The sequence below is a fragment of the Mesoplodon mirus genome (genome assembly GCF_964341445.2).
Source record: "Mesoplodon mirus genome assembly, chromosome: 9".
NCBI classification, from domain to species: domain Eukaryota; kingdom Metazoa; phylum Chordata; class Mammalia; order Artiodactyla; family Ziphiidae; genus Mesoplodon; species Mesoplodon mirus.
In genome coordinates, this window is record NC_138985.1 from 13,683,933 (window position 1) to 13,710,493 (window position 26,561).

The following is a 26,561-nucleotide window of genomic DNA, read 5'->3' on the forward strand; positions in this document are numbered from 1 at the left end:
TTGCTGCTCCCTTCCCTGCTCGGATAGGAGCCACTGGGATCTGGAGCTCCAACTTCCAAATGGAAGCTGGCCCCAGGCCAGGTGACCTTCTCTTTGTAAGTTTCTTTCCTCAGCAGAGTGGGGGTGGGGTCGTGGGGAGCTGGGATCTGTTTGGTGCTGTTGGGGGGTGGGGGGTGGTGAGGAAGGGAGGGGGGTGGAAGAGAGTAAAGGGCTGTTGTTAAACAGTTTCTTACCGTAAGAGGGAGTTCAGACCTAGATCTTTCCAGTTAATCACACAACAAACTTAGCTCATCGCAATAAAAAGCAGCTCAGAGCCGACGGGCTCTTCTAGGCACTGAGTCGCAACAGGATTCTTTCACGCAGGCATCGCCAGCGGGATCCGCCAGCGCATCCAGCAGCACCATGTGGGTGACCAAACTTCTGCCAGTCCTGCTGCTGCAGCACGTCCTCCACCTTCTCCTGTTTCCCATTGCCATCCCCTATGCAGGTTAGTTTTCTCTTTTCTTCCTTCTTCTTCTTTAACCCTCTCTTGCTAACATTTCCTTTTCCTAACGCTCTCTTTACCCGATTCCCAGCATCCTTTCTTAACTCTGTATGTGGTATGGGTTTTTTTAAAAAAATCTCTCATTCAGCTTTCTTTTGACATTCTCTTTCTGTTTGAAAAGCATTTAAAACGATACTTAGCATCCCCTCTGTTGTTTCCATCCTCCTCCCCATTGATCCAGCCCCCTCTCACTTGGCCTGACAGTCAGGGATGGTGGGATGGGAGGGAGATGCTAACACTGGCTGAACTTTGCTGGTTTGGATAAATTTAAAGCTGAAGAGAGGGGGGGAAAGTGATGGTCAGTACTGCAGGGACATGTTTTTTTTTTTTTTCCCCAGAGGAGAATTTTCCATGACAATCTACTACCCCACATCACTCAGTCAACATTCAGGGCCAAATTATGACTTAATACAGGTTTTCATTTGGAGAAGGCAGATTAAAGTCTGAGTATATGCATGTTATAAAAATGAAAGAGAAAGCCTCTCTGCTAAGGTCTCATTCTTTCTGGGTATGGATGCCTGCCCTTTTGAAACTGCAGGGCCAAGGAGGCAAAAATTGTGTGACTCTGATTATAGCTGTAGAAATGCTCCTTTCAGTCTCCCATTTTCTCCCCAGAATTTACAGGTTGGGAAGGAGTTGCTTGGGAGTTCATATTGCCTGGAAGTTTAGAAGTTTCATTTGCTGCTTTGGGAAGTTTTCTGTTGTTATCAGGGCAAGAGGAAACATCTGTATTTGGTTGTATTATCATTGTCGTGGCTGGGATGCCAACGGGAGAAGGTAGTGAGCATCATGGGTGGGCACAGGGGAATAAAAGAATGGAATACATGCCCAGACAGTAGACATAGTTTTTTTTTTTTAATAATATAAGACAGAGAACTGAGATATATCTCAGTTATATCTTTTGAGATAAGTTAAATATGACATTTATCAGACCTCTAATCTAGTTTCCAATGTAATAAATACAAAGGTTGAAAACACCAAGAATTGGCAAAATGACAAGGAAAATCAGTCCCACCTGGCTTTCTTCGATTTTGTGATATGTCCCTTTTGGAAAACAACACTGTGTGGGAAGTGTCAGTTCGAGAACATTTATGTTAGATTTCTGAAGAGGTGAAAAAAAAAAAAGTTCAATCTAGCAGGTTATCACCTTTGAGATGGGTCATGTTAAAATTGATTTTTATATGACATTGCTGGTTTGTGGGATTTTGAGTATAAATTGAAATGACAGCTAATATTTTGAGGAGTTTCATTTTCAAAGATCAAAATGTTGATGGGCTGAAGTAGAATATGGTTACCTGGAATCATCTGTGCTTATGCATGGGGAACACAGTGTGGAAAACCCAAACAGTAGATCAACCATAGACAATGTCTATTTGTTTTTGGCATGCATTGCGAAGTTTTGGCAGGAGATATACATTTGTAATTATATTTCATTTTGGCTAATGTTGAAATGACTGAGTTTCCTGAGGATAGGGGGAATGCAGCCCAAGAGTATGCTGCAGGCAAGGAGAGGCCAGTTGGGAATTACAAGTAATAGAATAATTCCTAAAGTGGATAATGCTAAAATTGTTAACAAAAGAGGGTCTGCCTTTGTCTGGATGGCAACATTATTTTGATAGTTTTTTAAAAAATTACATTCTTCAAAGTGGAAAACATGGATAGTCCTCTTAGAACATAAAAAGAAAGTCTGTTCTTTTTTATATCATCTAACATTGAACATTTAGAATTTTGTTGTTACTTGCTTCGGTTATACTTTTTGATTTAGCTTATGAGTCTTCTTTTTTACCTATTGTGAAATAAGACAATATTTAAAAAGAAGTGGATACTATAATGAGGTGACAACCAGTTATGAGCAGAATATATTATGGAGATATTTTTAGAAAAGTTTCAAAACATGTAAAGAAATGTTCAATATAATAGACCCAAGCCATCTTTATAGGAATTGGTTTACATAGGATTATCCTCTATCCACTCCCACCTACACTGGATACAAATATCCAATCCCCTCTAACAACAACAACAAAACGTTAAATGAGCACCTACTATCAAGGAGCCTGTGGGAGATGTACAGATGAACAAGTGAGAAAGAAACCTACATTTGTTTTTTGTTTTGTTTTGTTTTGTTTCTTTTACTGACTCTCCACCCCAATACCTTCATTTTTAAAAAACATTTTATTGGCGTATAATTGCTTTAAAATGGTGTGTTAGTTTCTGCTTTATAACAAAGTGAATCAGCTATACATATACATATATCTCCATATCTCCTCCCTCTTGCATCTCCCTCCCACCCTCCCTATCCCACCCTTCTAGGTGGTCACAAAGCACCGAGCTGATCTCCCTGTGCTATGTGGCTGCTTCCCACTAGCTATCTACTTTACATTTCATAGTGTGTATATGTCCATGCCACTCTCTCACTTTCTCCCAGCTTACCCTTCCCCCTCCCCGTGTCCTCAAGTCCATTCTCTACGTCTGCGTCTTTATTCTTGTCCTGCCCCTAGGTTCTTCAGGACGATTTTTTTTTTTTTTTAGATTCCATATATATGTGTTAGCATATGGTATTTGTTTTTCTCTTTCTGACTTACTTCACACTGTACGGCAGATGCTAGGTCTATCTACCTCACTACAAATAACTCAATTTCATTTCTTTTTATGGCTGAGTAATATTCCATTGTATATATGTGCCACATCTTCTTTATCCATTCATCTGTCAATGGACACTTAGGTTGCTTCCATGTCCTGGCTATGATAAATAGAGCTGCAATGAACATTGTGGTACATGACTCTTTTTGAATTATGGTTTTCTCAGGGTATATGCCCAGTAGTGGGATTGCTGGGTCATATGATAGCTCTATTTTTAGTTTTTTGAGGAACCTGCATACTGTTCTCCATAGTAGCTGCATCAATTTACATTCCCACCAACAGTGCAGAAGGGTTCCCTTTTCACCACACTCTCTCCAGCATTTATTGTTTATAGATATTTTGATGAAGAAACCTACATTTGTTGAGCGACTGTTATGGACCAAGTTCTAAAACAAAGCTTATTTAATTCTAATAAGATTGGCATTATTGGATTGACTCATCTTACATGAGGAAACTGAAGTTAAAGAACTTAAATTTTTTTCTTATTATCTTACATATTGGATAGAGCTGAGATTCCTACCCAAATCTATGTGAATGAAATATGCAATGTGCATTTTTCCCTTTTATTTATATTGAATACAGCAGCAGTGAAATCAACTGAAACTTGCTTTAAAAAATCCATTTTGCTAAGTAATATAAGAACAATTCTGTGCTAGAAGTATTATTATGTTATGGTTGAGAGTTCATTTCTAGCTCAGAAGATCAAACCAGGTTTAGGAAGTATGAAATACTCAAGTTGAGTATGAAAATACAGGTAATAGTACGGTCAGTACTTAAGTCAGGGGAACACAAAGTGGCCGAAGGTACTGAAGTGAGAAAGTATAAGGACAGGCAATCATGTAGGGCTGGTGTACTGAGTACCTGAGGAGGAGGAGTATGGCCTGGGTTTGGAAAAGTAAGATAGACTAGCATGTATGCTTGAATATCATGCTAAATTACACTATTTTAAACATTATGGGTCACAGCTGGAAGTTTTTGAGTTGACAAGATACCTGACTGAAGTGTGGTTGGTTTAGTTGGTGTGTGGAGGAGAGCTGCAGGCAGAAACAGACAGTGAAGGAAGAGACCAGGAGGAGGATGAATGAGGAAGTGGCACGGAAGTAGAAGGAGGGAAATATCTAGGGAGGTCCCCGTTCTCACACAAACATCATTTCATTTGTAAATCTTTTTGGAAGAGATACTTATGCTGCTTCTCAAATACCAACATTTGATTTAAATCTGACTTGATCCCTTCTTGACATCTTTATTTATGATATTGTTCCCTTCTCTAAAGAAGGGATGAAAATTGTTCACTTGTGACACTCAAGTCCTAGATAATAGAAATGAAGATTTGGACTTGTATTTATGATTTTTGCCTTTGGGAAGTAAATCTCCAGTCACCACCATTCCCTTCCATTAATTATTTGTGTACTTTCATCTTAACATCTTGCCACTTCAAGCTGTTAATCACTAATCATGTGGGTAGATTTCTCAGAATCTGTGGAGCCAGATTCCTGCTTCTTTCCACACCCTGCAAATCCTTTCCTTCGCAGGATTTTTCTTTGAAGTCAATGGTTAGTCCATACAGAGAAGAAAATATATGAGGTACTGAGAGAAATGAGTGTGAGGCCCAGGGACCAGAGGGAGAAATGTGTCTTTCTTCAAACACCTTGATACATTTGACCCTACTTTCTGTTTGTAGCTTTTCACTAAGAGCCTAATGATTTCAGTTTTAAATAGGGACTTTGGTTTCTTCAGGAAACATAGCTACAGAATGTTTTCCCATACTGAGGGAAGAGGGAAAAGGAGTTGCAATTTAAAATATAAGAAAGCGTGACAAAGTTGCAGTGATCTCTTACCCTTTGATTTCATTTCAATGTTTTGTTTATAAACTTCAACTAGCAGTCATGCACAAAAAATAGCAGGGAAAAATCTGATCCAAAGATATTTTTGAGTTTCTTCCCAAATTAAGCTTGTCTTTTAACTGTTGTTAAAACAAGCATCAGTTGTTAATACATGTGGAAGAGAAAGTGAAAAGTATTTTCAGCAAAGGAATTTTATTTTCAGATGCTGTTTTTGAATGACTTCTGTTTTGAATTTTTCTTTTATTGAAGAAGGAATTAATTTTATTGATGTGTGGATTACATGACGTACAACTAGCTTGAACTTCGCATTTTTGAATAATTAGTTACTGACCTAATGATATGACTGAATTATAAGGGAAAGCTTCTAAGTCATGAGAAATAAAGAGTGAGAAGGGAATCTTAGTATCTGGTTCTGATTGCCCCTGGTTAGATTTGTAGCCCCAGACAAGCTTTTCTCTCCTATTTATTATCTAGTAAAGGGAAATCATAGATTTATTTGCTTTTCAGGATACTTTTTGATCTTTAGATGAAAGGTAGTGATTGAAAGTTTATCAGCAAGCAAGAGTAGACTATTTTTATGAGGTACAGCCAGGCATTAACACATTTCAATAGGACAGCTGAGGATCTGCAGAATTAAATATAATCAACGATCCCACAGAAAAACTTTTCTCTAGTCATCCTCAGTGGCTTCCTTCACATTGTATGGTTCTGAGAAAAGAAACCAGAGCATTGACCAGGTATTCTATTTTATTTGGTAATTGGTAAAATACATGTCTGAACTCAATGCTTGTCTTAGACTTTTAAAATTTAGTTTTATGTTCTTCTCTCACACTTAAACATAGGTAATAAATACATAATACATTAGGCCAATTTTAATTCTATACCTTTAGTTAATTGAATTTATTTTATATATATGTGTGTATATATACACATATATATGTATATATACACATATATATACATATATATATATACATATATATACACACATATATATATATACATATATATATACCACAGTTTTTCCACTTTGGCAGATAGTTTTTTGAATAGATTTTCTGTGTCCATTAACCACTATTTGTTTCTGAGAAGTATTCCAATTTATACAGGAATTCAGATGATTTTTATGCTGTGAAACATTTCACAGCACCTAAGAAATAGTGCACTAATGTCAAAAGAAGCGGAAACTCTTAGTGGAGAAACTTATCTCCCATTAACATGGTCCTGTGGCAGAAACCAAATTTTTTTTTTTTTTTTGGCTGTATGTGGGCCTCTCACTGTTGTGGCCTCTCCCGTTGCGGAGCACAGGCTCCGGACGCGCAGGTTCAGCGGCCATGGCTCACGGGCCCAGCCGCTCCACGGCATGTGGGATCCTCCCGGACCGGGGCACAAACCCGCATCCTCTGCATCGGCAGGCGGACTCTCAACCACTGCGCCACCAGGGAAGCCCAGAAACCAAAATTTGAAAAGAATAATACCACTTCTTTGCTTGGGAGAATAACGGTTTCTTCTCTTATGCCAGAAATTAAAGGATGAAATTTCAAAAACAAAACTAAAACTTTGCATATTCATAACATTTTTAATCCAAATTGATTTCCAAATGATTATAGTTTAAATACCTCCTTTTAGTTCAAATGTAATATAACTTTCATTTTGTAAATTGAGTAATGGGATATTAGCATTTAAGGTAATTAAACAAAGTCACTTGGCAAGTCAATAAGAATGCCAGAATTATCATCAGTCTGCTAATGTTATGCAAGGCATCTGGTCCACACTCAATAAATAACACGTTGATGGATTATTTGGTTGACTGAATTTCTATGTTAAAATGTCTTTTAAATTATATCTGTTCTACCATAGCCATTCCATCTTATAGGGCAAAGAAAAGTTGAAGAAAAGAAAAGAGAAGAAAATGAAAGCATTATTACAGAAATTAGTACCAGTCTTTTGGGGACTGTGTTCTGGAGTTTTATAGAGAACCAGAGATTTAGAGGAATTCATGTTTTCTCTTATTTACTGTGGACTTCAGGTTAGGATAGATATTAATGGGTAGCATCTGCATGTTTAATAAAACAACTGGAGCCAGTGGTTGCTGGCAGACTTAAGAGTATGATGCTATTCTTGGTACCTCTGTTAAGCCATATTTCCAAATTTTCTACAGAAAAAATTTCACCCTCTTTTCTTGGCACATTTCACCACATTTAAAGACAAGAAGTGATTTCCTGTTCTGCCATCCAAGTTACTTCTCTACTGACAGCTTTAACCAAATCTTCAGAAACTGTTTACAAGCCGTTATTTCCACATGCTTTCTTAGCAAGTCTTAGAGAGAGATGGCATCATACGTGTTTAAGAGTGGGGGCTCTGAAGCCAGGCAGCTGGACTTTCAATCAGATCTTCTAAGTCGTCAATTTTCCCCTGTGTCTTGGTTTCGTATCTTAAAAATGTACGTATTATTACTGCCTTTGTTATAAGGGTATTCAAATGAATTGACAGGCAGGGGAGGGGCACAGTTATGTCCATCCTTGTTCTACAACAGCTGCAATCTCTTAGACAATTTGATTCTCATTGTGAAGAGGTGATTATCATTAGAAACCAGGTAACTTTGGGCAAATTAAGAATGAAGAAGCAAGTTCTTCATATTCTAAAGTTATCCATAAGATTAAGTCTCTTGGGATGTTTTAGCTTTGCTCTTCAGCTTTTTAATAGGAGGCTTCATGCTATCTAGGGGCCTGGTAAAATACTTTGATGAAGAAAAATGATATTGCTACATTAGAGGATGAAGTTTTACATACGTTTGATTTACAACATTTGGCTTGATTTCAAAACAAACACTTCAGTGATACTGAGAAATAGTGCCCAAAAGCACAGAAAACACTTATGTAGGAAATGAAAGGGCTAAAATATAAATAATATGAAATACTTTAAAGACCAAGTCAGAAGAATTTACCCAGTGCACCATTTTTAGTGAGAAGGTTCTCACCTGTCATTGAATTGGCTTATCTAATTAATACTATAACTTACATAAGGACCAATTGTAGAAGGAAATGACAGATTTAATTATAGAGCATGATATGATATGTCCTGGCACTTCCTTTCATACTGTTTGGAGAATACCATGTTATTTATTTCTTAAGAGTGAACTCTGTCCTAATTTTTAAAAGCATCCTTCATTTGAAAGAATGTAGATGAATGACTCTGCATGTGAAGTTATTTTTTCTTCACTGATTAACTATTCCTCTCTTGCTCTTAAGTATCTGAGAGTATCATTACCCACATTACTCCACCCCCCAACCCCTGGAGGTCTGGTATGTTGTCAGATAAAATCATTACCTTGTAGATGATTCTTAGGGATATTTTTTTCTATATGAGCCTTAAAAGCTTTTCCCCTATGTTTTTAAAAAAATTATTATTATTAATAGAAGGACAGAAGAAAAGAAGAAACACACTTCATGAATTCAAAAAGTCAGCAAAGACTACTCTAATTAAAGAAGACCCATTACTGAAGATAAAAACAAAAAAAATGAACACTGCAGACCAATGTGCCAATAGATGTATTAGGAATAAAGGACTTCCATTCACTTGCAAGTAAGTTGCTTCATTTCGTTCTTAGAATAATTTTCCAAATATAGCATGGACTCATTATCATCATCTTTTTTGTATTCAATGCAATGTACTCTTAAAATTGTAAGCTTGATTTTAGTTTTAACTCATTGCAACAGAAGACTTAGCTCTCATTTGATGGAAATATGAGTAAGGGAGAACACATAAACTGAGATCTTTTAGAATCCACAGTGGCTTTAGTTATGGAATTTATATTTTCTCATCTTATGAACAATTGAACTTTAGGAACTAAAATTCAATTCGATTAACTTTTTGTCTCTCTAATATTTTACAATATTCTATTCAGAGTAAACTTTTTTTTTTTTTCTTACAAGAGGAGTGGAGGAATTTTCAGAATAGAAGTTGGCCAACAACCAAAACTTACTGCAACTTGTATCATTGTCTTTAGGGATGTAAATAAAAAACATTGAGATAATTAGATTTAAAAAACTAGGGGGATTGGTGTCAGCAGCAGAGGCTGTTTAAAAGAAGTTAGCGGGTAGTGATGATGAAGTTTTAGGTGAAAAGTGATGGGGCAATTCAAAGAGGCATGAAAGGGCTCAAATGGAGAGTTTTCTTATCTTTTGAAAGTTTCTCTGTGACCTCCCAGGGAAAAATTCCTAACAACTTTGCCGGTATGCCAGAGGATAAAACTTGAAGTTTTGGGCCATGAAGGTGACAATTTCATCTGAATAGTTTTCCAAATTGCCAGAAGAAAATGCATTTCCTAGTTCTTCATAAATATTCCCTCCCCACACTTACTTTCCACATTTTTATTGCCTATTTCATCCCACTTTAACAGGAGTGAACATGGTATTGTGTCACTTTTGAATTCTACTCTATTACATTTGGGTAGTTAACACATAATGTGAACACAGATTTTAGTAATGTCATGGCAAGAGGTCCTAACTTCGTCTTGCCTTTCTCAGAGAAATAAGTGTTATGGGCCTGAGGAGAAAGGACATGGTTAGAGGAGGTCTTCAATAGATTTAGCAGGAGGAAAGACTATCTCTTTTCTATTCATGTAGAACTCCTCTGGAAGTATTTTTATAGCCAAACTGCCACTTTCAGGGAGATATTTCCTGGCACTGGGAGTGGGGAATTAACTTTGCAAGTAATTCCTATGATAATTCCTTCTTTCCCTGACTTTCCTAGAAAAGCCTTGAGATTTAAAAAAATAAATTAGAGAAAACTACTCTCAATCAACATCTCAGCTGTGTAGATTTATGGAGGTGTTCTTCTGGCAATTGAGGAGGTTGGATTTACTGTATTTTCCCCTTTCAGGGTTAGAAGTGCAGGGCAAAGGGAATGGGAGAACCACATCTCATTGATTTTTAACTTTGAATCTGAAAATACACTCTCCTGGATCCACAAGTAAGGAAAGTATTGCTAAGCCTCGATTTTCACATTAGTCAGCCTTATGCTTAGAAAAAAACCAAAACAAAACAGCTTTCCCTTTGTTTTGTTTAGGAGACACTAAAATGATTTTGCTGCATTGGAGAACACATGTGACCAGATTAATAAAACTTTACATATCCCATGTATACAAGGTTTCATGCTTTTCAACCATATTCTGGTTGAGTTATATTTAGTCTCCAAATTTATGGCAACCTGTGCAGAAAACCACATGTAGTAATACCAATGTACAGCTAAAGTTCTCTGCTCAGAAATGGTGTCAACCTTCACACTTGTGTATTCTAAATATATATATATATACTTATTTGGAATCACTAAATACATTACTTATTCAGAATTGAATGGACATACTTGTGATACTCTGAAAGTAGGTTCTTAATTAATTAAAGATCTTTTTGAGGACTTGTTCCATGAACTAGAATCATTGAAAAACAATGGCAAACACACTACAATGTTTGGAAAATACCAACAATGCTGTGTGAAAGCATCTGTAATTCAGTGGGCATGAGGTGGAGGTCTCAAATTTTGTTTCCTCTTGAGAAGGTATCAACAATATTGACTTTATAGAGACTGAAGTTGTTTTTTGCTGGATGAGAAAGATGACCAGAATGCCTGATTCTAAGCATTTCAAAAAATTACTGTAGATGAACTGACTCAAGAGATGAAAATTTCTAACCATGACTGAGTAACTGGTACTGGAATTGCCCTTCTGCCATAAACAACTCAACAAAATAAATTATTGAAAGGAAGATGATAGTTAAAATAAGGCTAAGAGAAAGACTCCTAAAGTCAAACTTAAAAGAAGATATGCAACTCATGGAATTTGTCAGCTTGGATCCAGTCCATATGGAGGTGTAAAATGATACAAGCAAATACAGTTTTCTGAGAGTATATGGAATTGTAATGGAATGAGAGAAAAGGGTGAATGAAATCAGCAAACTGGAAACCCTGTCACCCACTTTCCAGATGGAATCACCTTTGTATTCACAGAAGCAAATATCACATGTTGCTGATGGGGCTCATGAGTCACTTGCAAGGCAATCTCATGTCAAAGCCATATTACTGAAAAAAAAAAGTAGTAGTTTATATATGTGTGGTACATTTTTATTTTAATGTTAAGTGGTAGGTATTTGAGTCTGTAATTTTAAAATTTCTTTTTAGATGTTCGTTTAGTTGTTATCTTCATATGTATTCTTTATCTAATTACCGTGCTTTCAAGGTTATTTAACTCTCTCCCCCCAACACCCTACAATAAGCAAATAGGAAATTTTACATGCATTGCATAAGTTTACTATCTACCAGATCAAAATTCAAATATATTATTAGCCAGTTTTTCTCTTATCAAGTTATTCTGCCACAGTTGCAAAAACAGACTTTTTATGTTTGTTCTTTAATACTATTTCAGCTGTAAAATGTTCTTGTAGGTGGACATTTCAAAATGTCTACATGTAAATCAAAGCACAAAGTTTATACATATAATTTTTGAAGTTATTTAGATATAGAATAAAATGCACTATGTAAAAATATAAAATAGTTAAAATATTTTAATTTTATAACATCTTTTTAATATTTGTTTTATAAAAGTTATTTCCCCTTATTTAAAATTACTTAAAAGTTGTTACAATGTTAAGAAATAAATGACTAATTTGAACTACATAAAATTGTAAGAAAATTATGTGCTTTCAAAAATATATGATCTGGAGGAGGACCTTCAAGATGGCGGAGAAGTAAGATGTGGAGATCAACTTCCTCCCCAAAAGTACATCAAAAATACATCTACATGTGGAACAACTCCTACAGAACACCTACTGAATGCTGGCAGAAGACCTCAGACTTCTCAAAAGGCAGGACACTCCCCATGTACCTGGGTAGGGCAAAAGAAAAAAGAAAAACCAGAGACAAAAGAATAGGGACAGGATCTGCACCTCGGGGAGGGAGCAGTGAAGTAGGAAAAGTTCCCACACACTAGGAAGACCCTCCACTGGTGGAGATGGGGGGTGGGGGGGGAGGCTTCCGAGCCACGGAGGAGAGCACAGCAACAGGGGTGTGGAGGGCAGAGAAGAGAGATTCCCGTGCAGAGGATCAGAGCCGACCGGCACTCAACAGCCCAAGAGGCTTGTCTACTAACACGCCAGGATGGGTGGGGGCTGGGAGCCGAGGCTCGGGCTTCGGAGGTCAGATCACAGAGAGAGGACTGGAGTTGGCTGCGGGAACACAGCCTTAAGGGGGCTAGTGCGCCACAGCTAGCCAGGAGGGAGTCCGGGGAAAGGTCTGGACCTGCCTAGGAGGCAAGAGACCATTGTTTCAGGGTGTGCAAGGAGAGGGGATTCAGAGCACCACCTAAATGAGCTCCAGAGATGGGTGCGAGCCGTGGCTATCAGCATGGACACCAGAGATGGGCATGAAATGCTAAGGCTTCTGCTGCAGCCACCAAGAAGCCTGTGTGCAAGCACAGGTCACTATCCACATCTCCGCTCCTGGGAACCTGTACAGCCCGTCACTGCCAGGGTCCCAAGATCCAGGGACAACTCAGGCTGTTGCAACTTCACACTGGCCTCTGCCACCACAGACTCTCCCCTAATTCCATACCCCTCCCTCCCCCAAGCCTGAGTGAGCCAGAGCCCCCTAATCAGCTGCTCCTTTAACCCCCTCCTCTCTGGGCAAAGAACAGACGCCAGAGGGTGTCCTACATGCAGCAGCAGGGCCAAATCCAAAGCTGAACCCCAGGAGCTGTGCGAACAAAGAAGAGAAAGGGAAATTTCTCTGTGCAGCCTCAGGAGCAGAGGATTAAATCTCCACAGTCAACTTGATGTACCTGCATCTGTGGAATACATGAATAGACAACGAATCACCCCAAAACTGAGGTGGTGGACTTTGGGAGCAACTGTAGACTTGGGGTTTGCCTTCTGCATCTAATTTGTTTCTAGTTTTATGTTTATCTTAGTTTAGTATTTAGAGCTTATTATCACTAGTAGATTTGTTTATTGATTTGGTTGCTTTCTTCCTTTATATATATATATTTTTTTTCTTTTCCTTTTCCTCTTTCTGTGAGTGTGTATGTGTATGCTTCTTTGTGTGATTTTGTCTGTATAGGTTTGCTTTTACCATTTGTCCTAGGGTTCTGTCTGTCCATTTTTTTTTAGTATAGTTTTTAGTGCTTGTTATCACTGGTGGATTTGTTTATTGGTTTGGTTGCTCTCTTCTTTTTTTAAATTACTTTTTAATTTTAATAACTTTACTTATTTTATTTATTTTCTTTCTTTCTTTCTTCTTTTCTTTCTCCCTTTTCTTCTGAGCCATGTGGCTGACAGGGTCTTGGTGCTCCAGCCGGGTGTCAGGGCTGAGTCTTTGAGGTGGGAGAGCCAAGTTCAGGACATTGGTACATCAGAGACCTCCCGGCCACTCTTAATATCATTTGGTGAGAGCTCTCCCAGACATCTCTGTCTCAATGTTAAGACCCAGCTCCACTGAACGACGAGCAAGCTACAGTACTGGACACCCCATGCCAAACGACTAGCAAGACAGGAACACCACCCCAACCATTATCAGAGAGACTGCCTAAAATCATAATAAGTTCACAGACACGCCAAAACACCACCGGATGCGGTCCCGCCCACCAGAAAGACAAGATCCAGCCTCATCCATCAGAACACAGGCACCAGTCCCCTCCACCAGGAAGTCTACACAACCCACTGAACCAACCTTACCCACTGAGGGCAGATACCAAAAACAATTGGAACTACGAACCTGAAGCCTGTGAAAAGGAAACCCCAAACACAGTAAGTTAAGCAAAATGAGGAGACAGAGAAATACACAGCAGATGAAGGCACAAGGTAAAAACCCACCAGACCGGGCTTCCCTGGTGGCGCAGTGGTTGAGAATCTACCTGCCAATGCAGGGGACATGGGTTCGAGCCCTGGTCTGGGAAGATCCCACATGCCGCGGAGCAGCTAGCCCCGTGAGCCACAATTACTGAGCCTGCGCGTCTGGAGCCTGTGCTCCACAACAAGAGAGGCCGCGATAATGAGAGGCCCGTGCACCACGAAGAGGAGTGGCCCCCACTTGCCGCAACTAGAGAAAGCTCTCGCACAGAAACGAAGACCCAACACAGCCATAAATACATAAATAAAATTAATAATAAAAAAAAAGCAAAAGAAATCTGAATGAAGTATGGTCTTAAAAAAAAGAAGAATAAAAATAAAATAAAATAACACATCCCCTGCCTCTGGGAGGGCAGGGGTTTACAGGGTAAAAGAAGTCACCAACAATTTCTTAAAAAAAAAAAAAAAAACCCACCAGACCAAACAAATTAAGAGGAAATAGGCAGTCTACCTGAAAAAGAATTCAGAGTAATGATAGTAAAGATGATCCAAAATCTTGGAAATAGAATTTCTTGTTTTTTGAAAGAAAGAAACATTTAACAAGGACCTAGAAAAAGTAAAGAGCAAACAAACAATGATGAACAACACGATAAATGAAACTAAAAGTTCTCTAGAAGGAATCAATAGCAGAATAACTGAGGCAGAAGAACAGATAAGTGACCTGAAAGATGAAATAGTGGAAATAACTACCACAGAGCAGAATAAAGAAAGAAGAAAGAAAAGAATTGAGGACAGTCTCAGAGACCTCTGGGACAACATTAAATACACCAACATTCGAATTATAGGGGTACCAGAAAAAGAAGAGAAAAAAGAAAGGGTCTGAGAAAATATTTGAAGAGATTATAGTTGAAAACTTCCCTAATATGGGAAAGGAAATAGTCAATCAAGTCCAGGAAGGGCAGAGACCCATACAGGATAAATCCAAGGAGAAACATGCCAAGACACATATTAATCAAACTATCAAAAATTAAATACAAAGAAAAAATATTAAAAGCAGCAAGGGAAAAACAACAAATAACATACAAGGGCATCCCCATAAGATTAACAGCTGATCTTTCAGCAGAAACTCTGAAAGCCAGAAAGGAGTGGCAGGACATATTTGAAGTGATGAAAGGGAAAAACCTACAACCAATATTACTCTACGCAGCAAGGATCTCATTCATATTTGATGGAGAAATTAAAACCTTTACAGAAAAGCAAAAGCTAAGAGAATTCAGCACCACCAAACCAGCTTTAGAACACATGCTAAAGGAACTTCTGTAGGCAGGAAACACAAGAGAAGGAGAAGACCTACAATAACAAACCCAAAACAATGAAGAAAATGGTAATAGGAACATACATATCGATAATTACCTTAAATATAAATGGATTAAATGCTCCAACCAAAAGACATAGACTGGCCGAATGGATACAAAAACAAGACCCGTATATATGCTGTCTACAAGAGACCTACTTCAGATCTAGGGACACATACAGACTGAAAGTAAGGGAATGGAAAAAGATATTCCATGCAAATGGAAATCAAAAGAAAGCTGGAGTAGCAATTCTCATATCAGACAAAATAGACTTTAAAATAAAGACTATTACAAGAGACAAAGTAGGACACTACATCATGATCAAGGGCTCACTCCAAGAGGAAGATATAACAATTGTAAACATTTATGCACCCAACATAGGAGCACGACAATACATAAGGCAAATGCTAACAGCCATAAAAGGGGAAATCGACAGTAACACAATCATAGGAGGGGACTTTAACACCCCACTTTCACGAATGGACAGATCATTCATAATGAAAATAAATAAGGAAACACAAGCTTTAAATGATACATTAAACAAGATGGACTTAATTGATATTTATGACATTCCATGCAAAAACAACAGAATACACTTTCTTCTCAAGTGCTCATGGAACATTCTCCAGGATAGATCACATCTCGGATCACAAATCAAGCCTTGGTAAATTTAAGAAGATTGAAATCATATTCAGTATCTTTTCCGACCATACCGTTATGAGACTAGATATCAATTACAGGAAAAAAAAAAACTGTAAAAAATACAATCACATGGAGGCTAAACAATTCACTAATAAATAACCAAGAGATCACTGAAGAAAGCAAAGAGGAAATTAAAAAAAACCTAGAAACAAATGACAATGAAAACACTATGACCCAAAACCTATGGGATGAAGCAAAAGCAGTTCTAAGTGGGAAGTTTATAGCAATACAATCCTACATCAAAGAAGAAGAAAAATCTCAAATAAACAACCTGCGCTTACACCTAAAGCAAATAGAGAAAGAAGAATAAAAAAACCCCAAAATTAGTATAAGCAAATAAATCATAAAGATGAGATCAGAAATAAATGAAAAAGCAATGAAGGAAATGATTGCAAAGATCAATAAAAGTAAAAGCTGGTTCTTTGAGAAGATAAACACTATTGATAAACCATTAGCCAGACTCATCAAGAAAAAAAGGGAATAGACTCAAACCAATAGAATTAGAAATGAAAAAGGAGAAGTAACAAGTGACACTGCAGAAATACAAGGATCATGAGGGATTACTACAAGCAACTGTATGCCAATACAATGGACAACCTGGAAGAAATGGAAAAATTCTCAGAAAATCACAACCCTCCGAGGCTGAACCAGGAAGAAACAGAAAATATAAACAGACCAGTCACAAGCACTGAAATTGAAACTGTAATAAAAAATCTTCCAGCAAACAAAAGCCCAGGACCAGATGGCTTCACAGGCGAATTCTATCAAACATTTAGAGAAGAGCTAACACCTATTCTTCTCAAACTCTTCCAAAATATAGCAGACAGAGGAACACTCCCAAAAATACACAAAAATAAACTCAAAATGGATTAAAGAGCTAAATGTAAGGCTAGACACTACAAAACTCTTAGAGGAAAACATAGGTAGAACACCCTATGACATAAATCACAGCAGGATCCTTTTTGACCCACCTCCTAGAGAAAGGGAAATAAAAACAAAAATAAACAAATCAGACCTAATGAAACTTAAAAGCTTTTGCACAGCAAAGGAAACCATAAACAAGACGAAAAGACAAAATGGGAGAAAATATTTGCAAATGAAGCAACGGACAAAGGATTAATCTCCAAAATATACAAGCAGCTCATGCAGCTCAATATCAAAAAGACAAACAACCCAATCCAAAAATGGGCAGAAGACCTAAATATATCCAAACAAATATACCCAAAGAAGAGATACAGATTGCCAACAAACACATGAGAGGATGCTCAACATCATTAATCATTAGAGAAATGCAAATCAAAACTACAATGAGGTATCACCTCACACTGGTCAGAATGGCCATCATCAAAAAGTCTGCAAACTATACATGCTGGAGAGGGTGCGGAGAAAGGGAACCCTCTTGCACTGTTTGTGGTAATGTAAATTGATACAGCCACTATGGAGAACAGTCTGGAGGTTCCTTAAGAAACTAAAAATAGAACTACCATACGACCCAGCATTCCCACTACTAGGCATATACCTTGAGAAAACCATAATTCAAAAAGAGTCATGTTCCACAATGTTCTTTGCAGCTCTTTTTACAATAGCCAGGACATGGAAGCAACCTAAGTGTCCATCAACAGATTAATGGATAAAGATGTGGCACATATAAACAATGGAATATTACTCAGCCATAAAAAGAAACGAGATTGAGTTATTTGTAGTGAGGTGGATGGACCTAGGGTATATCATACAGAGTGAAGTAAGTCAGAAAGAGAAAAACAGATACTGTATGCTAACACACATATATATATGCAATCTTAAAAAAAAAATATGAAGGACCTGAGGTAGGACAGGAATAAAGGCTCAGTCATAGAGAATTGACTTGAGGACATGGGAGAAGGGTAAGCTGGGACGAAGTGAGAGAGTGGCATGCACATATACACACTACCAAATGTCAAATAGATAGATGGTGGGAAGCAGCCACATAGCACAGGGAGATCAGCTCGGTGCTCTGTGACCACCTGGCGGGGTGGGATAGGGAGGATGGAGGGAGTCGCAAGAGGCAGGGGATATGGGGGATGTATGTGTACATGTAGCTGATTCACTTTGTTATATAGCAGAAACTAAAACACCATTGTAAAGCAATTATACTCCAATAAAGATGTTAAAATATTATATATATATATATATATATATATATATATATATATAGTCTGGAAGCAAAAAATCTTTATTCTTAAAAAATCTATGTGTTTTTCTTAATTAGATGCTTATACATGGTGACATTATAATTAGCATGAACATGGTTAAGAAGGAGTTTTGATACTATTTCTTAATGGAAAGAAAATAGTTCAGAATTCGAACTTTATTTCCTGTATTTTTAGAAATGGTAACACTTAATGTGTTGAAAATTTTAAGTACTTTACTATTCTCAGTTAAGGGATTTTTGTATTTATCATTTTTCTTTAGAAATACTTTTTTTTAGTGAGCAAGAAAATACCAATATAATACTTAGTTATAGGAATGATAATTTTAGGAGTTAACACATTTCATCAATTTTTGTCAAGATGATATATCAAAAGCATATTCTCTCTGATATTAGTAGTTTTTTATTTAAATTAAAAATGCTTATGCAAGCAAATCCATTTAGGAAACATTGACTTACGTAAAGTTACCTAAGAGCAGGATTTTCATCGCCTTTAATAAACTTAAATGCTTTATAACTCACCAAGAAGGGATATTATACGCAAAATTTCTCAAACATTTGATTTTAGATCCTTCTTTGCTGGAGAGTCTCCTGGGGTGGTGATTTGTCTAATGCATTTTAGGACATGTCACTTTAGAATGTGCTTTATACAATTACAACCTTTAGAAGTTAATCATGATATTTCAAATATAATAATTTGTATATAACTGCAAAAATATCTTCCAACTTGCTGTGTACTTACAAAAAAAAAAATAAAGTCTTCAGAAATATTCCAAGTAGTTGTGCTATATATTGATTTTGCTTGTTGAAGCCTTCATTCTTCTATGTGTCATTTAGAATAACATGAGAACATTTCAAATTTTATTCTATCTGATATTTAAATCTACACCTATAAAATTTAATTTTGTTCTGTCTTATTTGGCTATCAAAATGGTAGGTTCAAATATCCCTCATGTTTCTGTATATGTAATAATGTGTCTGTTTTTATATTGCCTTCCTTGTTTAAACCAGGTGCCTATTCTTTAAAAACTGTATAAATAGTAGTATTCCTTCTTTTCATTCAGATATTTTTTTCAGGGCCTTTGTTTTTGACAAAGCAAGAAAGCGATGCCTCTGGTTTCCTTTCAATAGCATGTCAAGTGGAGTGAAAAAAGAGTTTGGCCATGAATTTGACCTCTATGAAAACAAAGGTAACTGGTTTCTCCCTAAATATTTCATAATGAAACAAAGTATAAAATATATGTAATTGCCTGCCACAGTCCTCTTTCTAACTGATTTTTCCATTATATCATGGATCTATTATGCAGTCAATTCATCTATTAAGACAGATGACACTACTGCCTTGACTATTCTCAGTATAGTACTTTAAAGAGAGCTTTTCCCAAATTTTCCATAGTTAGATTATCCCTCCCCTCTTTGTTTATTTCTAGTAACATCTCTCAGAACTGATATTCTCCAGTCATTTTAGAAAGTGACACCTTAAGTTATTAGTTTAAGACATTTTATATAACAGCAAATTTTGAGCTTACTATAGTATTCTAAATTTTAATAACTTTGGATAATTAATCTAAGTTATAGTGATGATTGCTGATAACAACAAAACGTGGAGGTTTTGAAAAATTAGTTGGATCTATTCCTAGTTACATACTTTTAAAAAATCTTTGAAAGAATTGAGACCATATTATTAGTTAATTTGTCTACTTTGGTAGTTTGATATTATATTCACAAGGTATTTATTTTGTTCAAAAGTGGATTTATAATAATAAAATAATTGAAGAATGTTTACTAAATGTGTATTTTACAGAATAAATCTCTCATTACACAAAATAATAATCATGAATTATGTTTATGATAATACTATTTATTTCAATTTTAATGTTTTCTTAAATCATACTGTGTTTTTTATTAAGCTTAGATATTTAGTAATATACACAGACATTTCTTTGTTAATAGGGAAAATGTTTAAATTAAATTAAAATTAATTCATGTTAGAAAATAAGATGATCTCTATACATCCCAGTAATTCTGTAAATCCTAAACATAATTCATAATCTACTATAAAACCATCTTTAATCTTCTAGGTTGCTAACAACTGTATATACTATTATTGGATAGAAATATATAGTTTGTTTCAATTTTATTGTCCTATAATTTAGCAGCTGATCTGTTAGCAAAAATATGGAAAATAATAATCAGCATAATGTAATTATCACATACACACACATACACAAAACCCCACACAATTTTACTGATATAAAGACAAATCAGTTATTTCCATTATCTTAAAGTAACTTTTTGAATTCAATATAGGTTTACAAATTTTTATTTTTAATATGTTCTTAAAATGGTCTGTGAATTTGAGCAAGTCATTATGCTAAATTAAACTTGCCTGTCCAGTTGAGTATATAGAATAATCTACGTTAAGTAGGTAGACTAATCTCTACAGTTATCCAGGTATATACTCACAAAATTAAAACTTCTCAATGGTCTTTTTTGTTTGTTTTGGATTACTCTGAAATGTCTTATTTTGAAAATATTAGTAGAATTTTTAGGCAAGAAATTTCAATATGATTTGTGATGGTTTATAAGCATTACCTAAAGATTTGAATGGAATTTTATCATTTTTAATTCTAATATACACAGCATATATGTTACACATAGTTATAACATTATTCTCTGCTTTCTTCTGATAGACTACATTAGAAACTGCATCATCGGTAAAGGAGGCAGCTATAAGGGAACGGTATCTATCACTAAAAGTGGCATCAAATGCCAGCCCTGGAATTCCATGATACCACACGAACACAGGTAAGAATAGCATGAAGAAAAGAGGATAGAGCCTCTCTCTTACAGGTGTGTTACCAATCCCAGGTAGTGCTTCAGAATAATCCTACACTTCTATAATAATTTAGCCAACTTTGCAGAAGTGTATTAGGTCAAACCTTATCTGAATTTGTAACTGATATTTAGCCAAAGAATAAAAAAAAATATCATCAAGTTGTAGCCTAACCGTTTTTCACCTCAAAACCTGAATTTATAGATCTTGGTGTTTGGGAAGAAATAATAAGAAAAATAATAAAAAAAAATTTTTTTCCCTCTCTTTGCCTGAGAAAAGGCACAGCACTCTTCAGCTGGAGTGGAGAGGTTGCCTGTGCTAAGTTGGAGATGGAACAGATTCTGATCTTACCCAGGGGCCAAATGTTCTTTAACCATGGTGGTTCTCAAACTTGACTGCATATTAAAATCACCTGCTACAAGCCGTTAACAAATCCTGCCACCTGGGCGTCAACACAGGCCAATGAAATCAGAATCACTTGGCACCAGTATTTTTTTTAAAAGTTCCCCAGGTGATTCTAAAGCACAGTCAAAATTGAGAACTTCTGCTAAAAATTCATGCCTCAGATTGACCAACTTTCCCATTTCACCTAGTGCCTAATGACTAGAAAAAACTTCTTATTTCTTGGAAATTAAATGTCTATAGTGAAGAGAAGAATTGTGTTCATTATAACAGATGAATGCTATTTAAAGATGAGTAAACATAATATCCATAGGCTCATTAGTCTGAGAATTTTAATCATCATGGAGGAGAAATATAGATATCTACTCACTAGAGAGCCATATATAGCCAGAGTTTTTCAAGACTTATGTCACAAAGAATTTTAACAGGAACTAAAGTAGCTTAAAACAGCTCTCCCTGGTTATTAGATGCATTGGAAGATTTAGTTTACCATGTGCCAAGTACCTTGTTGAGCAGTATACCTAGTTTATCTTACTTAATCCTCTCAAGAACCACAAAGTAGGTGATTTTATTAGTTCAATTTTTTATATGGTGAAGCTGAAGAGCAAAGAACCTTAGTAACTTTTCAAGGTCATGCACAACTAGCAAGTGGTACAGCTAGAATCTGAGGCCAGCCAGTGTCACTCTGTATCCTGTGTTTTAACAACCCCAGGGCCTTAAACACCCAGCAAATCAGTAGGAACATGCTGCGACCTGTTTTTGCAATAGAGGTAGTAACTTGCCTTGATGAGTCCACTTTTCATTCCATTTCATTCATTTGGTGGGGGGCAAAACTATGCAAGATGATTTTACTTCAGTAAACAGAAACCGAGTTCATTGGCCCACATAAAAAGAAAAAGAGTTGGTTGCTCTACATTGGGATCAAACCTGTGATTTTGGCTTTGTTAACAACAGCTAGTAAGTGTCCAAGCAGATCAGCTTTACAGTGTTTCAATAACAGAAAATAACTAATTTTTACAAATTCATTACTTATGAATTACATGAATACCTCCAAAACACAGTTTTATCTTTACATTACAAAACCAACAATGTAATTGGTTTTGTCCTCTCATAAGGATTTACATGGTGTCACTCCCTGCATAGTGAGGAAAATATTTCGCTTAAATAGATGGATCTAAGTTTTTCATGAACAAAGGAATGGCGTTTGAAATCAATCCTACCCTAGTTGAGGAGAGTGCACTGGATGACCTAGTAGAGGTCTTATTTCAACCCAAATTCTCTATGATTGTGATTCTCTGCTACAGGAGTACATGTGAAATAGATCTCCCTGGGAACTGGCTTCCCAGGACAATCAGCTATTTTACCAACAAACATTTCCTTGTGATATAAAGCTTTAGGGCTGAGAGGACCTTGTATATTAATCAATTTTTTTAATTCAATGGGAGTAACACATTTTCATCAATTAGCAGCTTATTGGAATATCTACATGCTGGGTTAACACTTTTAAGTGTTAAATAAAGATTAACTCTATGGAAAATTGAAAGAGAAATATATATCTATATATGTCTGTCTAGAGGAGTGATTTATTGTCAACTCCCTAAATTGAAATATTTTACAAGTGGCTTAATGGGAAGATGATGATAGATGATGAAATTAGTATAGAAGCTTAACTAGAAAATCAGGTGACCTGATATCTACATCTATATCCTTCACTGGCCACCCAGCATTCATTAAAGAAGCAGATGATGGAATGGATCAAGTTTCCTATGAACACAGTTCATATTAAAAGAAACGAAAAGGTGGCCAGCACCCAGAAGATCTAATTTATGTTTCAAAGTATATTTGGATGTAACTCAATTTTAAATATTGCTTCACGTATCTCTCTAAAAATAAAGCCTTGCTCACAAGGACAGAGAACCAAAAATAGTACATATGTGAGTAAAAGTTTATTACAGAGCCTATTGAATGGTACAGGGTGTGTGTGTAATAGGTTCTCATAAACATGTGCTGAATGAACACATAGAGTGCAAAGAGCAGGGCTAGGCTTCATCGCTTGGTCAAGTACGGGATACTAAAGAAAAGCAGACTGAAAACTTCAGAACACAAAAGAAAACCAGTTAATCGGGGTAAAAAGTCATATACACCAAAGACTGAAGAGAAGAGATGACCCAGACTGCTCTTTAACCTGCATGTCCTAGAGAGGAATGTGATATGCATTGATATAGAATTGTGGAAAGCAGCACACATTTTTCTCTTCATTTTTCATTTTTATTAACTCCAGTGGGAAAACTTTATTCATCTTTTAACCATAGCTAGTTTTGATTTCTACTTTATCTCTTTCCCTTCCTACTTGCATTTTTCCTACTAAACTGTTGACTTATTCATTCACTACTTCTTTTTTACAAATTAATTAATTAATTAATTAATTACTGTCTGTGTTGGGTCTTTGTTGCTGTGCGTGGGCTTTCACTAGTTGTGATAACTGGGGGCTACTCTTCATTGCGGTGCATGGGCTTCTCATTGTAGTGGCTTCTCTTGTTGCGGAGCACGGGCTCTAGGTGTGCAGGCTCAGGAGTTGTGGCTCATGGGCTCTAGAGCGCAGGCTCAGTAGTTGTGGCGCTCGGGTTTAGTTGCTCCGCAGCATGTGGGGATCTTCCCGGACTGGGGCTCGAACTTATGTACCCTGCATTGGCAGGTGGATCCTTAACCACTGCGCCACCAGGGAAGTCCCATTTGCTACTTCTACACAGCTTCTTCTTTGCTTTACAAATCCACTGGAAAGGTGTATGTGTGTATATGTAGGGGTGTGTGTGTGTGTGTAAAAATCTCTAAAACTGTAGATATTTTATATGTGTGCATTTAACATGTGTTAAATCATTATTTAGTGTTTTAAACTTAATACATAAAATGATATAAAATGAAGGAGCTTATAATAATCTAATTCATTCCATTCATCTCGTAAGTGAAGTTGAAAACCCAAAGAGTAAGTAAATTATCTAAGGGCTAGTGTCATATACTAGTCGAGTGATACATATGGGGCAACAATGTAGATTTTTGTGATTAACAATAACTTATTCTCAGTACTATACTATACCAAGCTTTTTCAGAAAATAGAGTTATAGGGGGATTTTCTTAGGTAAATTTGATTAATGCAGTACTTTATGAAAAAAATATAAAGTAAAAGTCAGTTTTGATTCTATCAGAAAAAAATGAGTATTTCATTATAAATTTACTATGAAAAATTGGAGAACTGGCAAATTGAAAGGAAATAATTTTCACAGAATTGCACAAAGATTATCTTAAGTTATTCTGGAATAATCGGGTTAAGACGAAAGATGACCTATTTTTCCTTTGAAAATTACTGTTAGGAACTGTAAAGTCATGATAAGTTTTCATTATATTATAATTTTTGTCAGTCATAAGACTTAATGTCTATTTTTTGTTCCCCAATATTTAAAATGCTAGTGAAGTAGGGATATAAACTCTTTATGTAAAGACATTTTGGCATTTCATAATGTTTATAATACTTAATAGATATCTTGAAAATGTTTGGTTAGTAGTAAGTCTCTTGGACTCTTTATTTTTGACCAATAATTTACATTTTCTGAGCACGTAACTCTGGTGTATTTCCTGTCCAAATTAAATAATTTCATTGCAAAATGTTGCTTGGTACCCAAGGCATGTCCATATTTATTTTATGCCACAGCATAACAAAAATGATTATTTCTTAACTAGAGGTTTCAATGGGTAGGAAACATATTTGAATGGTATTTACTGAGATACTAAGATCTTTGGACTTCACTGTAATTTAAGTACCATTTAGATCTCAGAGGTCAGTAAAAGTAGAAATTAAGCTTTATAGCAAAAATTGAACTGAATATTGAAAATGCAACCGGATTTTCAAAAAAAAGTGCTTACTAATATTACCTACAGATATATATTGTTTACTTATGCTTTTTTTGTGTGCAATCTAGCAGACACTTGCAGCATCATTGAGGCCAAGGTCACAAGCAGTACCAAAGAATAAAAAGGGCTTTGAACTCTTCTGCTCTTATGTTGAAGTACTGTGTGCTGGTAACAAAATTATAACCAGGGCATTAGACATTTTAAATGAAGGTAATATATTGCAGTCTGCAGGCAATGACCAACTATTATGAACTAAACCTGAAAGCACCAAGCCCCAGTCACAGTGAAAACTTTAAAAATTTTTAAAGAGAATAAGCATTTCTGTTTTTTACTATGACAGTCTAAAGACTACTAAGTGGAGCATGCTTAATAACAGATGGAGTTTATTAAGTGTCAATTACCCTCTCATCTCTTTGAACTTCTCAAAACAACCACATAGGTGTAAGATGTTATAAGTTATGGTTATACTCAGTGTATATGTAAGCTAGTAGGCTGAAAGAGGCTAAATTGCCCGCTGGGGTCTCCAGTTAGTAAGACAGAGCTGAAATTTGAGTCCAGATTCAATTTGTTTCTAGACCCTTTGTTCCTGTTGCTTTATCAATCTATTTCTCAATTATGCAGAAAAAAGGGGGCCTATCATTCGTAAGAAAAGCAATAAACAAACAAATAATTATCTCAGATAAGCAGTGTAATAGTGAGATTTCAAGGTCTAGTGCAGTGTTTCTGCAGTTCTCTCCTAAGTGGCTATCCTCAATCATTTGCTGCCTTTGAGTGGAACTTTGAAATTGTGGTTCAAACAATGTCAATTAGGCTCTAGAATGACTGGCTCTTAGTGAATCCAGAGATGAATCATTCTTAAGACTGCTGAATATGAGAATTCAGTTAGGTAAATGTCTATAAAATTTAAGTATCTTAAGACTTGATGGAAATGACAGAATTCAAGTTAATATCTATGGGGGTCTGAGATAGAATAAAGGGTTTCTCCACTTTTGGGAAAACATACCCACTAGTTAGTAAAGTTAATAGGCCCCCCAAAAGTTGCATGCTCTTATACTGTAATGATTATCATTTTAAAACTAGCTTTTTGCCTTCGAGCTATCGGGGTAAAGACCTACAGGAAAACTACTGTCGAAACCCTCGAGGGGAAGAAGGGGGCCCGTGGTGTTTCACAAGCAATCCAGAGGTACGCTACGAAGTCTGTGACATTCCCCAGTGTTCAGAAGGTAAATGAACCTGAATGCCATGTGGGGCACTCTGCTCTCCCTTTGTGTAAAACTGCAACTCACATTAAAGGTTAACAGTATTGA

General features: G+C 36.3%; 1 protein-coding gene across 5 annotated transcripts in view; it reads left to right on the top strand.

The window, feature by feature from the left end:
* The first annotated feature begins 288 nt into the window (after positions 1-288).
* HGF (hepatocyte growth factor) overlaps positions 289-26,561 on the top strand; it is an 81,464-nt gene continuing 55,191 nt past the window's right edge. For 2 of the 5 annotated variants that reach the window (XM_082631866.1, XM_082631870.1), the window contains exons 1-5: positions 289-487; positions 8,448-8,613; positions 19,188-19,300; positions 20,804-20,918; positions 26,335-26,477. In XM_082631866.1, coding sequence (XP_082487992.1) covers positions 403-487; positions 8,448-8,613; positions 19,188-19,300; positions 20,804-20,918; positions 26,335-26,477 — 622 coding nt within the window. In that variant the 5' untranslated portion in view covers positions 289-402. Of the gene's footprint in view, positions 488-7,189; positions 7,472-8,447; positions 8,614-19,174; positions 19,301-20,803; positions 20,919-26,334; positions 26,478-26,561 lie in introns of those variants that run through there. The other 3 variants (XM_082631868.1, XM_082631867.1, XM_082631869.1) reach the window with 3 other exon arrangements.